General features: G+C 35.5%; 1 protein-coding gene across 1 annotated transcript; it reads right to left on the bottom strand.

Moving 5' to 3' along the window:
- Positions 1-299: 299 nt before the first annotated feature.
- LOC131074153 (cytochrome P450 76T24-like) lies at positions 300-6,804 on the bottom strand. Its single transcript, XM_059218900.1, has 5 exons — positions 6,587-6,804; positions 3,934-4,078; positions 936-1,055; positions 829-844; positions 300-625 (listed from the first exon to the last, which is right to left on the bottom strand). Exons 1-5 carry the CDS (start codon positions 6,802-6,804, stop codon positions 300-302), a joined length of 825 nt encoding a protein of 274 aa, XP_059074883.1.
- Positions 6,805-16,196: the final 9,392 nt, after the last annotated feature.

Here is a 16,196-nt window from a genome sequence, read left to right as displayed (position 1 = left end):
TAATTAATAAAACTTCTCATGACACCTTCATACATATACATATACACATATACACATAATTAAACAAATAATTACCAATTAAAAAACTAGTGGATTTTAATAGTAATATTATTATTTAATATAAAATAGTTCATAATATCAAACTAATTAGAACAAAAACCCAAGACCGTAACTAATAATGCCTTAATGCATGGCAAGAAGTACATAACATAGTGTGAGGAGTACTAGTATATATGATGTGGTAGACGTGGTTTGGGGATTGCATTTAACTTTGCAGCCTTCTTTAAAGAAAGTCCACACTAGTCACTCATGTCTAAATCTTCACACTTGACCCCATCCGGAAGTATCCATTCAAACAAATGAAGTAAAGAAGCCACAACGAAATGAACTATGCGACTTGCCAATGGAAGCCCCGGACAAATCCTTCTCCCCGCTCCGAATGGAATTATCTCAAAGTGTTGCCCTCCGTATTCTATCTTGCTATTCTCCGTCTCCAGAAATCTCTCAGGCATAAATTGCGAAGCATTCTTCCAAACAGAAGCGTCCCTCCCAATATCCCACGCGTTCACCATCACCTGGCTGTGTTCAGGGATCGCAAATCCCTCGATCTCACAAGAGATTTCGACTTTATGGGGAACCAGTAGAGGACCCAACGGGTACAATCAGAGTATTTCCTTGACAGCCGCATGGAGGTAAGGCAAACGATCTATGTTTGATTCTTCCACTCTTCAGTTGCAACCAACAACTTCATCCAGTTCTTGTCGGAGCCTCTTTAATTTCTCAGGATTGCGAATGAATTTTATCATTGCCCATTGCTCGACTCAGTACCAGCTACAAACAGTTCCTGAAACAACAGAGCACAGTTAGAGATCCTACAAAATACCAGAAATTGATAAACTTTTATTTTCTGAAAAAAATCAGTTCTAGGTACTCACAGATATGAAGGCCCGAATACCAACGAGAGTGAAATCCTCATTTCTGAAATCCAGCAGAACATCCAGAAAATCCTTCTCCAAGTTGTCACGTTCAACGCTTTGGCTTCTGATGGCTAGTCTCTGTTAGTTATGGGTAGCTTGGACAGCTGTTCGTCCTTACCCAAAAATAACAACATTAGTTATGGGTAGTTTTTGACAGCTGTTTGTCCTGACCTAGAATTAGAAAATAGTTGTTTTTGTCAAACAAGTGTTGTTAGGATAATAACAATTGTTATTTAATAGTGGCTCTTTTTAGGTGACACCTCATAGCCAAAATTAGGTATTGGTTAATTGAGTTGTCTTAATCTCAGCCGTTGGTTTGAATTAATCTCGGCCGTTGGTTTTCCAATAGAGTAGTATAAAAAGGGGTCATGGGTCATTTGAAAAATAAGAAGTCTTGAGAAGAATTTGCAGTGATAGCAAATAGTCTTGCAGTGTTAGCAAGAGGCATTGTGATAGCGTTGATATAGCAGTGGACGATATCAGCAGGAGATATTAGGAGTTTGTTGGAGTTCTGCCAGTAAGAGGCAAGGAATTCTTTTGTAATTCTTATATTGCTGAAGATTAATATATTTTCCATCTGTAGAACTGGTTTTCCCTTAGGGGTTTTTCCAGGGACGATTGTCCAAAAATATTGTGTCCCTGTGTTGCTTATTTCTTTCCGTATTTTTAGTGAAGTTGCAGTTGTGTTATTTTTTGATATTCAGCTGTAAATTTATTTTCAGCAGTTAAATAATTTTTATGAGATAGGAGATTAATAATCAGTGACTGCAATAGAATTTCTACATGGTATCAGAGCTTTGTTGAGGGTAGAAAAGGTTTACCCTAAGCAAAGGAAAGAAATTTGAGTTTGACCTCTTTCGAGTTATTGTTTTCCTTTATTTCTTTGAGATGGCCTCAGCAGGTTTGAGAGATCAGGACAGATTGGATGGTGCCTCAAATTTTGGTGTCTGGAAAGCCAGAATTTCTTTATTGCTGGAAGAGAATGGTATCAAGGAATATGTTACCAGTACTGTAGCTGTACCTACAGATCTAGTACAACTTGCAGCATACAAGAAGGATGATGCCAAGGCGAGGAGGATATTCCTTGATGGTGTCAAGGACCATGTTGTTCCACATATCGCAGAGTTAGATACAGCGAAGAAGATGTGGGACGCCATTCTGAATCTGTACCAGAATGCTACCACTAACCGGAAGCTGATTCTTAGAGAAAAATTGAGGAATACCCGGATGAACAAAGGAGAAGATGTTACAAGTTACCTCACCAGGCTTAGACTTGTCAAGGATGAGTTAGCAGCTGTTGGAGATAAGCCAAATGAAGACGAGCTAGTAAGAATAGCCCTAAATGGGTTTTCTAAGCAGTGGGATGTCTTTGTTCAAGTTATTAATGGACGAGACACCTTACCAAGTTGGGATCGACTTTGGAGTGATTTCACTCAGGAGGAGCTTAGACTAAGCCTTGTCAATGGAGCCAACAATAAGAGTCAGAAAAGTGAGGTAGAACAAGAAAATGTTGCCCTAGCAGGAAAGGGGAAAACAAAAAGGGATCTAGCAAAGGAGCAAATTCACAAATTGAAAAGAAGAAGAAGGACCTATCTAAGGTCAAGTGCTTTGGTTGTCACGAGTTTGGCCACTATGTTAGCGATTGCCCACAAAGGAAGAAAGATAAGAAGGGAAAGAACCAAGTGGCAGCTTCAGCAAGTGCAGAGGAGCTCTCTAGTAGATTGGAGGATGAGTTTGCACTCATATCCTGTATGATTAGCTCAACCTCACAGAGTGTCTGGTATATAGACAGTGGGGCATCATTTCATATGACAGGAGTTCGAGAGTACTTCTCCAGCTACAAGGAGGAGAACACCAGAATCCAGATCTCTATGGGGAACTTGTCCAAGCTCAACTCAGTTGGGAAAGGGATTGTTCAGCTTCAGAGGGAGAATGGAAAGGTAATTCCTCTTCATGATGTGTTGCATGTGCCAGGCTTAAGTATGAATTTGGTTTCTGTATCTATCCTTCAGGATAAAGGGTATAATGTTCTCTTTAGAGGGATGCATGTTTTGATTAAGCATAAAGATTGGAAATCACCCGTATCTATTGGAGTTAGGAGTGGTCACCTTTATAGGTTGTAGTTTGATAATCCTAAGGCACTCATGAGCAGCAGTAACCCTAGAGATCTTGGAGAGCTATGGCATAGGAGGATGGGCCATATTCATCATGGAGCACTTAGATTGCTTCGTGAGACGGTGATAGGTGTTCCAGAGGTGAGCACAGAGCATGATGATGTATGTAAGGGATGTGTGTTGGGAAAGTTTGCAAAAGCATCTTTTCCAAGGAGTGACACCAGATCTACGGGTGTTCTTGATCTAGTACATTCAGATGTATGTGGATCAATGTTGACAAAGTCTCTCAAAGGATATGAGTATTATGTTACCTTTATTGATGATTTCTCTAGGAAGACCTTGATATACTTCTTGAAGACCAAGGATGAGGTTTTCAGTCGCTTCCAAGAGTTCAAGGCTCTTGTGGAGAACTCAACAGGAAGGAAGATAAAGGTTCTTCGGTCAGACAATGGAGGCGAGTACAAAGGAAATGACTTTCAGGATTTCTATACCAGAGAAGGAATCAAGAGAGAGTGGACTGTTTCTTACAATCCACAGCAGAATGGAGTTGCTGAGAGGAAGAACCGTTCTATTTCGGAGGCAGCAAGGGCTATGCTACATGACCAGGACATGCCCCGCTACTTATGGACAGAAGTGTGTAGTACAGCAGTCTACATTCAGAATAGGGTTCCACACAAGGTACTAGGGAAAATGACACCAGAGGAGGCTTTCACGGGGAAGAAGCTAGATGTTGGTCACTTTAGGATATTTGGGAGTTTGGCATATTGCCTTATTCCTGGAGACACACGTACCAAGTTAGATCAGACTGCAGAGAAGGGGTACTTTGTTGGGTATAGTGAAACTTCAAAGGCATATAGGATGTTCATTCCAGGGACCAGAGGAATTATTGTCAGACGCGATGTCAAGTTCATGGAGGACAAGGCGTTTAGAAGATCCAGAGATTTGCTAGCAGATGATCGGAGTGAGCAGCCAACGAAAGCTCCAAGTCTAAGTCAAGGACAGCAAAGCTCAAGTATAGTTACTAGTACAAGCATAGACTCAGGTAGTGAAGATTCACAGAGTATGGAGCAATTGGTGCAGCAGGATATGCATCTAGATGATATAGAGGTTGATATTTCATCCTCTACAGTTGGCAGTAGGAACCATGAGGTTCAAGACATACAAAGGGATACTCGGGAGTCTGTGGGAGCTCCTAGGAAGATTACAAGACAGAGGAGACAACCAGCCAAGTTCAATGACTATGTGGCATTAGTCAGCCAGTTGGTAGATAGTGAACCTTCCAGCTATCAGGAAGCTGCAAAGCATCAGGTATGGCGAGATGCTATGGTTGAGGAATATAACTCAATAATGCAGAATGATGTATGGGAGGTAGTGCCTAGACCAACTGATAGAGCAGTAGTTGGATCGCGCTGGATCTTCAAGATAAAGCATGGTGCAGATGGTTGCATCGAGAAATATAAGGCGAGGTTTGTGGCCAAGGGGTTCTCTCAGAAGGAGGGAATAGACTATGAGGAGACATTTGCTCCTGTGGCCAGGTATACTTCTATACGAGCTATAATCTCATTTGCAGCACAGATGGGATGGTAGATCCATCAAATGGATGTCAAGACAGCATTCCTTAATGGAGAATTGAAGGAGGAGGTATACATAGAACAACCAGAAGGCTTTGTAGCACACAGCAAAGAGACCCACGTGTGCAGATTAAAGAAAGCCTTATATGGACTCAAGCAGGCTCCCAGAGCGTGGTATGAGCGCATTGATACATACTTGCAGGAAATGGGCTTTGTGAAGAGTGAGGTTGATGCGAACCTCTAATACTTGGTGGTTGGGGGTGAGGTTCTCATTCTTGTTCTATATGTGGATGACTTGTTTCTTACTGGTGCGCTAGGGCTCATAGAGGATTGCAAGAGGGACCTTGCAGAAGAGTTTGAGATGAAGAATTTGGGACTTATGCACTACTTTCTAGGCATGGAGGTGTGGCAGACTGATGGAGAGATTTTCCTTGGTCAAGGGAAATATTGCATTGAAATCTTGAAGAGATTCGAGATGGAAGATTGCAAAGCCATGTCTACACCCATGATCACTAATTGGAGGAAGGTAGATGCATCCAAGGAAAAGGATGTTGATCCCACCCTATACAGGCAGCTGATTGGTTCGCTCATGTATTTGGTCAACACCAGGCCAGATATAGCCTTTGCAGTAAACTCTCTTAGTCAGTTCATGGTAGAGCCAAAGAGAGTGCATTGGACGGCGGCTAAGCATGTGTTGCGTTATCTTCATGGTACAGTTGAGTATGGGATCAGATATGTTCGAGGTGAAGGTATCAAGTTGATAGGCTATACTGATGCAGATTGGGCAGGCAGTACAACGGACAAAAGGAGTACTTCAGGATGTTGTTTCAGCTTGGGATCAGGAGTTGTTTCTTGGTTCAGTAGGAAGCAAAAATCTGTGGCCTTGAGTTCATCAAAAGCAGAATACATAGCAGCTAGCATGGCGACGTGTGAAGCTATATGGCTTCGGAAGTTGCTAGTAGCCTTGTTTGGTCAGAAGGTTGAGACTACGGTGATACACTGCAACAATCAGAGTTGCATCAAGTTGACTGAGAATCCAGTGTTTCACGATAGATCGAAACATATAGACATCAGGTATCACTTCATCAGGGATTGTGTACAGAGGGGGATTGTTTAGCTACAGTACATACCTACAGAGGAGCAGGTAGCAGACATTCTAACAAAGGCATTGGGAAAGGCAAAATTCATCTTCTTCAGAGATAAGATGGGTGTCGTGCAGAACAACTTCCTCGCTAAGAGGGAGTGTTAATTATGGGTAGCTTGGACAGCTGTTCGTCCTTACCCAGAAATAACAGCATTAGTTATGGGTAGTTTTGGATAGCTGTTCGTCCTGACCTAGAATTAGAAAATGGTTGTTTTTGTCAAACAAGTGTTGTTAGGATAATAACAATTGTTATTTAATAGTGGCTCTTTTTAGGTGACACCTCATAGCCAAAATTAGGTATTGGTTAATTGAGTTGTCTTAATCTCAGCCGTTGGTTTTCCAATAGAGTAGTATAAAAAAGGGTCATGGGTCATTTGGAAAATAAGAAGTCTTGAGAAGAATTTGCAGTGATAGCAAATAGTCTTGCAGTGTTAGCAAGAGGCGTAGTGATAGCGTTGATATAGCAGTGGAGGATATCGGCAGGAGATATTAGGAGTTTGTTGGAGTTCTGCCAGTAAGAGGCAAGGAATTCTTTTGTAATTCTTATATTGCTGAAGATTAATATATTTTCCATCTATAGAACTGGTTTTCCCTTAGGGGTTTTTCCAGGGACGATTGTCCAAAAATATTGTGTCCCTGTGTTGCTTATTTCTTTCCGTATTTTTAGTGAAGTTGCAGTTGTGTTATTTTTCGATATTCAGCTGTAAATTTATTTTCAGCAGTTAAATAATTTTTATGAGATAGGAGATTAATAATCAGTGACTGCAATAGAATTTCTACAGTCTCCTCTGTATGAATGTATCGTAGAAGTCATACATGGCCTTCAAATGCGTGGCCATATCACCGGACACACCCTCGGGATCGAGGAATCGGAGAAAAGGAAAACAGTCCACTAAATTGAGCTTTCCAGAGACCTCCATCATATCCAAGACGGTATCTTTGATTCCCGCTGAAGAAGATGGATTGTGCAGATCAAAGATGTTTATGTTGAAGAACATGTTTACCAACACATTCAGAGTCAGATATTTAGTCATTAATTTATCAATTGGTAGTATATTTTATCATTTTTATTCACTGATTTCTATCCATTCGTAATATATTTAATCATTTTTATTTACTGGTTTCTATTAATTGATAGCAAATATAATCATTATATGAATAATTTATTAAATACCATAAATTTTATAATATAAAAATAACATAATATTAAATTTGAACTAGAACATGAAAGAAAATCAAAATATTACGTATACGAACAAACTACAAGATGCTAGCATTAAAAGATTTGATTCAACATCATGATAAATAAAGACAATTTGCAATAAAATATATATATGCAGTTATATCAAAATACTGCATACAGCAGTGAGCTAAGATGTCTAAATAGAACATGATCAGCTATGTCATTTTTTGCAAATATTTTAGTAGCCATCATGTGAAGGCTATAATACCATTAAATATTTAACAAGTCATATCTACAATTATCTCATTGATACTAGAGAGTAGAGCAAATCTGAAAAGGCAATCCATAAAGATATAAGAATAGTGAATGTATCATTGTCACAAGGGTTGAAGAAGATGGGCTACGGGTCTAGAATAGAAAAAAGGAACAGAAAACCTTGAGTCTAAAGAAAAACAAAGACTTTGGGATCAATAAAGAAGAGGATAATAGTAGTAATATACAATTATAGACATTGAAAAATGTCTTTTTCATCATGTACTAATTATTTGTCCTTATGAATTAAGTAATTTTTTAATTATTTAATTAAGCTAATTTTTCTTCTAAACTGACTCAATCATCATTCTTCATCTTATTAATTATTCAACTTTTATTTCTTAATTAATTAATCAGTTAACCCCTTTCTCAAATATTAATTATTTAATTAATTATGACTATTTTAATAATAAAATAATATTTATTATTTAATTAATTCCATTTCTAATGTTTAAATAATTTCATTTAAATTATTAAATGAATTAATTAATTCTTCCAAATTCCCCAAATTTAAATTTCAATTAATTTCATCTAATTCCAAATCATCAAATTCACATTTCACCAAATTAAAATTTCAGTTAATTTCATGTGCCTTTTAGCATTAGAAAGTAAAAATTCAAATCCAAAATCCTACAACACATGTTTAAATCATAACTGATTGATCAATTTAGTTGCCTAATTAGTTAACTTAGTTAACTCTTCAATCACCCCTTTTCACTCCAAATCACCTTTTCTCACTAGTCAATCAATCCACTTCTCTCCAATCAACTCAGTCTTCTAATCCATCTATTCAGTCAACTAGCTAGTCTATTCAATCTATTGGTTAATTAATTGAGTTCGCCGATCAATCTAAATCAGTTGACTATTAATCAGTACTTGAGTTCAAATCCTTGCCCCTTATGTGTTCAAAATCTATATAAACAACATCATTTTCACAAATCAGTCTAGAATCACAGTCTTCAAAATTATTGTCCATCTTATACAGGAATTTCAATGCAATACCTGAGAGCCAATCAACCAATTATGTTGAAGAGAAATGGAAGCTTTGTCACATCATTTGAGGGATTTTAATTTAGAATTTATTCTTTATTTCAGTTGATCTTGCATTATTCTATTGTTATTTAGGAGTAGTAGTAATTAGATTTAGAGTTGTGATTCACTCTTTTCCATCTGATTATGTTATTTATGCTTAATTTACCCCTAAAGACAATAAATATAAACGGGACAATCATAAATACAAGAATAATAATGCTATTTTCATCTTGTATTAAAGAAACATGAGTATTCATTGAACAAGTATGATGATATACGAAATAGGTTTATAATAGCAATGAAAACTAAGCAATGATATGAAGCAAATATGTCTTTTGTTCATTTGTTTCCATCCATCCTCTTCCTTTGTGTGCTCTTTCTACAAGGCACTATTCTAATTGTGCATGTGGATTGTTCATCACATTGAACACCCTCCTCATTATTCCTATCTCCCGCTTGCTGAAATTCAAGGATGGTTTCCTGCTAAGGTTTAGGAATGACAATCAGATCATTGTGTGCATCAGTCACTTTGTCATTTATTTCATGTATTTACAATCAGATTGTGAAATCGTTAGAAACTGAACCAAATTTATGAAACTATTTGAAATTCTGAAATAATTATCATAAACATTAACAAAATAGTATTGTGAGTGCTATCCAGAAATAAAGTAGATTTAAGTCTCAAAATGGTGATAAGGTTTCATGTGAGTAGCCAATGCAAATATCAAAACACTAAGAGCTATAATCCATGCATTTGTTCAAATAGGTTTTAAATTTAAGAATCTTTGTTATGGACAGAGACAAAGATTTTAAAACATTGGTATTTCTAGGAGAAAAGAGGAATAAAATAAGGTAAGAGCGATAAAACTAAAGAGCATTGAAATTCATATCATGAAATTTACATAGTCAAGTGCAAGGTTAAGAGAGAAGGAAAAGCACAGTCCATGAAGATATTAATTATTATACCAATGATGATCCTTTATATAAGACAAAATTAACCAAATGATACTAAAAGTCTTCTATAAGGTGTGGGTAGCAAGCCATAAAGGCATAATGGCAATCCATCCTTCTTTGAGTAGTCAAAGACCAAAAAGTGGTAGACACTCACAAGTATGAATATGAATGGAAATGAAATGACAACATGCTTATCAAATGAGAAAGACATTTGAAGCAGCAAAGAATGAGTCAAGGATTGTGAAGCACCCATAAGAGAAGATCCAATACTCAAAAGAAAGATATAGATAAAGCAAGTATTGTAGCACTGTAGGTTAGAACAACAACCTTCAAAAGAAGAGCAGTTATTAGGAACAGTAAAATGAAACCTATAGGTAGAGGAGAGAAAGCAACAAGGTGCAAAGGTCTTGTAATAGGTTGCAGGATATGGAGCAACCTCAATTCATAAAATCTTCATACTCATATAAGAGAGATGACCATATTGTAGTCCTCCTACACACATTTATCATGAAAAACTAAAGACCATTAAACCCTTCATGCCAGGTTTTTGTGAGAGCTTTGAAAGATGTAAAAAATGCTCAAGTGAAAGACCTATAATGCAAATCCACAGTAAAAAAATTAGATTGACAGTCCATATAGCGACAAAAAGAATTTATCATCAAAAAAATTCAATATGGTGATTATATAAGGGGTTTAAGATTATGAACTTGTAGAGCCTTTTAAACCTAAAAGTATAAGTTTGATAGTGAATGAAAAAATAAATGCCAAAAATAATTTTTATTTGACAAATGAAGTCAAATCATAACCAACACAAGGATCTAAGTCCCAGGTAAGGTTGAAGACAACAAAGAGCAATAGTCTCAGTCAACAAAGCTCCATCAAAATACAATGACACTCTTTTTTGTACAATGATCAAAATCTAGATAAATTCAATGTTTCAAGAGGTAATGACAGTGCCAATAGAGATTATTAAGAAAGTAACTTGTAGAAATCATAAAAAATACATGAATGGTAGTATGGTTTTGTACCTTATTTTTTTAAGCCACAGTGGTTATGAAAACAACTTTGTTTGTCAAGACAAATAGTACTAGACAGAGACAAATAATATCATGCAAGAAAGACATACAAGAATAGTGGCAGAGAGTTTTGAACACTAAGAAGATGGGAAGATAAAGGGAGTCAATCATAGGTGAAGGTAGGCTATAGCTCTCTTAAGACAACGTGTGTCAAAGAGTTCATTGTCAAAAAGTCAAACGAAAGTACTAAACAAATAAATATCCAAAAGAATGATAGCACTGTCAAAGTTTGTAGTATCCAAGAGCAATAACAATGACTTGTTGTGATTAGACAGAGTATAAAGTTGAGACTCATGGGAAGACTTAAGGTATACAATAGTTGGTCTATCAAGGTTTCGTTGAAAAATATTGTCAAGTGGGTTTTCTAGATAAATAACAAGTACAGTCAATCCATAAGATTTGCTTCCAAACATTCATTCATATAGAATAAATTCTACAACAAAAGTGTGCAAACTACAAGTTTGACCAATGATTCAAACATGTACTTGCAGTACAGACTCCATCTAGTTCACTTCTTTCCCTTCTTTAAGGGGCAACTTATGACAACATTGTTTTTGTTGTATCATGTGCACGCAATCAAGGTTTGTCTAGATACCTACCAGTGTAGGATTATTTATCGATAATTAAAGATATAAGATTTCTAAAATTTATAGTATCTATTGATCAATAAACTTATTTTTCTATATTAGTTTGTGTAGACACCTAACAATGTCTCATTGATCGCATACTAATTATTCATCTACTTAATTAAGTAATTTTTTAATTATTTGATTAAACCAATTAGTTCTTTTGATTATCACATTCAACATTGCTAATTATTCAATTTCTATTCTCAAATGAATTTAATCAATTAATCCTTTTCTGCATATTAATTATTTAATTAATGGCGATATTTTCCTTAGTTAAATAATATTTCTTATTTAATTTAAATTTCATTTCTAATGTTTAAATAATGTCATTTAAATTATTTGAATTAATCAATTATTCTTCTAATTTTCCAAGTTCTAATTCCAATTAATTTCATCTAATTTCATTTCATATTTTCCCCAAATTCGAATTTCACATCATTTTAATTAATTTCATTTCATCAAATTAACATTTCACAAAATGTGAATTTAAGATAATTTCATGTGCATTTCAGCATTCCAAAGTCCAAATTCAAATCCAAATTAAAAATAAAAATCAAATTCAATTTCAAAATCCTACAACACATGTTGAAATCAAACTAATTGATCATATCAATTGACTAATCGGTTAACTCCTCAATCTCCATTTTTAACTCTCAATCAACTTTTTCTGAGTAATCAATCAATTCAGTCTTCTAATCCATCTAATCCATCTAATCAGTTATCTCTCAATCAATTTAGTCAACTTACTAGTCTATTCAGTTCACTAGACAATCAATTGAGTTCACTCTCCAATCAAATGAGCTAGCAAATCAATCAATTCTGTTAATAGGTCAATCAAATGAGTTCACCAATCAATCAATCTCAGTTATCTATCAATCAACACTTGAGTTCAAATCCTCACCTCTTTTGTGTTGAAAATCTATAAATTCAATCCCTTTTCTCATTTTCAAGCTAGATCATAGTCTTCAAAATAGTTGCTAATCTATACAGGAAATCAATGCAATACCTAGGAGCCATTCACTGACAACTAAGGAGAAGAGCAATGGAAGCTACAATGCAATTGAGGGGGTTTTCAATTAGGCTAATTGTTTAATTCTTTCATTTATGCATTTCATTTCATTGATTTATGTTTGAAATTGCTTTGATAGTTAAGGATTTTATGATCGTCCTTATTTCCTTTTTCCCTATTGATTGCAGATGTTTTGACAAGATAGTCATATCCTTTGTTTAACTTCGTGCAAAGTGTTTGCTGGATATCTGCTAGGGTGTTTGATTCTTGTGAGATAATCTATTGCAAGTTTTTAATTGATTTTTAATATTTTTTGATTTTTAGTTTGTTTTCAAAGAGCTTTTCGATGTTTAGGGTTTTTGGTATTTTCTCAATGTTTTTTTATTTTTTGGTTTGATATTTGATTGTTTTTGGATTGATTTCTCAGGATTTTATCTAAATGTTTTTAATTGATTTTTTTCAAGATCGTATTTGAACGTTTTTGGGTAACTGATTTTTTCAGGGTCATATTTGAATGTTTTTGGGTTGATTTTTTCAAGATCATATTTGAATGTTTTTGGGTTGATTTAATGACTTTTTATGTTTTTTAGGATTATTTCAGTTATGCCCCCAAGTATGCAAACCTGTATGATACGATGATCTATAGAATGTGGTGGAGATAATGAATTTTTCAAATGCAAATTGCTAATTCAGTATGTGATATGAAGATATAGTACTTATTCAAACAAGGATGCATGTGTGTGCCTTTCATTCTGAAATGCACTGATTGAATTGAAAGTGTGAAACATTTCAGAGATAGGAGTTCAATCCATTCTCAAAAGACTTAGACAATTCAATCAAACACACTAGGTAGCCAATATTTATAAATGGAGGCGCAAAAAAATTCTCAATCAATTCTTGAAACTTTGATCTTCTTTTGCTAATGTGTGTGCATTTGAATTCATTCTTACTCTTATAACCATCAAAGACCCTTGAAATCCTATGTGGCTAGCTATGTTAGTTAGTCAAAAGAATCTTGGATAAAGCCTCGTTGCCAGGAAACTTTTAGGTCTCCAATGAGGTTATGCACTATAATATCTCAAATATTGCTCCATTCCTAGTAGGCGTCCATAGCCCCGATGGAGTTATTTGCATGTTTCCAGAGTCACGACTTTACTGTCGTACTTGTATGCGTGATATTTCAATAATATATCATTCTTTATTTTGCCTTGAGATGGATATTTGCATAGTATTTTTTCTTTTATTTTTCTTCATTTTCTTGCCTTGACTTGTAAGTAATAAAACCTGCGTAGGTATGACAATTATAGTTGCGTTGAAGTAGAATTTTGGATTTTTCACTAGCCACATGACCAACTAGGTATTTGTAATGACTTAGAGCTATTGATTAATGTGTGAGATATAGTAATTGATAGATTTTAGGTAACAAGACTTGATAGTGAAACTTGTACCCAACCAAGGATGAAGCTTAATCACAAGGTGACTTTGAAGATGAATGACCGAAGGCCTCCTAAAGGCTTCATGAACATATATCTAGGAAATGAGACAACCTTCGTTCCTTTTAGTGCAGACAAGTGAATGACTCAGACAATTATCATGTTTTTATTGATGTAGCTATATGAGAAAGAAATAATGATATGCAACTATATGTTGTTCAATAGTGATATGCAATCAACTATGATGTACTCCGAAATGAAGATATGCAATGCAGTAAAGAAAATATGCAAATGCAGTACTGAAAATTGAAATGAACCCACCCTTAGATGTAATATCTTTGTAGGTGCATTTTTGTATTGAGTTGGTATGAACTTTGTGTAGATAATTCATTGCTCTTTGTTTGAAGAGTTCGATGAACTAGGTGTATTTCCTGTATAGTTTTTGCTATAGCCTCATTATTTTCAAACCAATCCAGTTGTGATAGATCTTCTTGCCCCCAGTCTTTCAAGTGCAGGTGTATGAGGAAAATAGATTCTGGTTATGAAGTTGTGACATGATCGCGTGCTATGCCTTTTTCCATTAATGCACTTGAAGAGGATGACGAAGCCAGCCAGGTGTCGATCTCATTGGATGGTGCTATGTTTGTTTTAATCACCACATTGGCATTTGATGATGGCGCACATACAATTGTTGACAAGTTGTCCTCTGTAGTATGATCTGGATAGGTGATTTCATTCATAAGGGGTTCATCAACAACTTGTGTAGAGGCATTGGGATCATGAAGGAATCTTGTAAGACAAATGGTAGATTCAATTGAGACGGAATCTTGTGAGAGAAATGGAGGATTACAACATGGAAATCAAGGGATGGAGGGATCTTGATCAAGATTTGGAGAAATAATGGGATCTTATTTAGGAAATGAAGGTGAAGAGATTATTTGATCTTGACTTGGAAAGAGATTATTAGGAAGGATGGAAGGTATGTCCTGATTTTGCTTGAGAGGTGGATGCTAGATGGGACTTGAAAGAATATTTTGCTCTTGAGAAATAAGGGTATTATTATGAGTGGAATAGAAAAAGATGAGGGGATCATCATAACATTCTTGGTTGGTGGGATCTTGATCAAAAATTGGCTAGGATGGAAGGGTTTGTTCTTGATCCTGACTTGTTTCATGACTAATTTCTACTAGTTTTGGATTCTCCTCCTGACATGGGGAAGGAGTGTACATGGGAGTTTTTTTGAAGGTTTCAACACTCTAGCATGATCAGGAAGGCTTTTGAATGAGATCCTCTGAAGAATGACTTGAATTAAATTGAATTTGTACAATGGATAACCCTTGGGAGATAGTGTTATTGGATAGAGATGGTATGGATTAGTCTTGTGTGAGTTTAGGTGATGATGAAATGGTGGATAGATATGGTTTATTTAGACTTTGGTTGAAAGGGATTTGATTTTGGTTGAAAGGGATTTGATTTTAGTTGAAAGGATTATGATTTTAAAGTGAAAGAGGTTTGATTTTGGTTGAATGAATTTTGATTTGGACTTTGGTTGAAAGGGGTTTGATTTTGGGTGAAAGAGGTTTGAATGTTGGGTTGGTTTGAATTTTGATTTGGACTTTGGTTGAAAGTGGTTTGATTTTGGTTGAAAGAGGTTTGAATATTTGGTTGGTGTGAATTATGGTTTGAAATTTGGTTGAAAGGGGTTTGAATTTGGTTGAAAGAGGTTTGAATACTGGGTCGGTGTGAATTTTGATTAGGAATTTGGTTGAAAGGGGTTTGATCTTGATTGAAAGAGGTTTGAATATTGGGTTGGTGTAAATTTTGATTTGGACTCTAGTTGAATGGGGTTTGATTTTGGTTGAAAGAGGTACCTTGAATGTTGGGTTGAAAGAAAAAGAAGGTTTACATGACTCTAATGTTGATTGAACTAAGGTAGGAATGATTTTGTTGGAGAATAAAGGTTGGCATGTTTGAATGGTCTCATAAGAAAAATAGAGTTGGTGTGATAATGACTACCTTGTGGTAATTACCTCCCTCATAATATTTTCTAACCATCCCCTATGGTTGCTAGGACTAGTCATGTCTCTCATTTGTTATTGCAAAGTATTGATTCATTGAGATAAGATTTTTTATGGATGGTGATGGAATAGGAATGGAAGGGATGAATTCGTCACCTTCCCTATGAAATGTATAACTCCAATCCATGATGTTTTCTTGATTGTATTGGACCTGGGATGATAACATCTAAGATTTTTTCTCCATTTCTAGAATATTGCAATGTTTGATTGATTTGTTGATCTTGAAAAGCTTGTTTGTTGTGGGGTTTTGATCTTGTTGATATTGAAACTTGACTTTGTTGAGGGATTTGATATTGTTGATGTTGAAACTTGACTTTGTTGAGGGATTTGATCTTGTTTATATTGATGTTGTAAAGACACAGTAGCTAAAAAAGAAAACAATCTAAACTAAACAAAGAGAACACTTGTTTAAAGGACTTTTAAAAATCCTCATGAATGTTGAGATCTCTTTAAAGACCCCATTTTGTTTTTGATAGTATTTGGAAATTAGATAGCACATCAAGAAAAATATCCTAAGGTCAAAAGGGTCACAAGTATTACCACAACCCACAACTTGATACTTCGTCAGCTCAAACATCCTTGTTGCACCCTAAGGTGTGCCCATTTTTTGCCTTTGTTCAAAAATGAGGCCGAAGAAGATTGATCCTTAATTGGCCCATTACCCTGGGAGATATATGGTGAGTG

Source organism: Cryptomeria japonica, chromosome 4 (assembly GCF_030272615.1).
Source record: "Cryptomeria japonica chromosome 4, Sugi_1.0, whole genome shotgun sequence".
Classification (NCBI taxonomy): Eukaryota; Viridiplantae; Streptophyta; class Pinopsida; order Cupressales; family Cupressaceae; genus Cryptomeria; species Cryptomeria japonica.
This window is presented reverse-complemented; position numbering and strand designations above follow the sequence as displayed.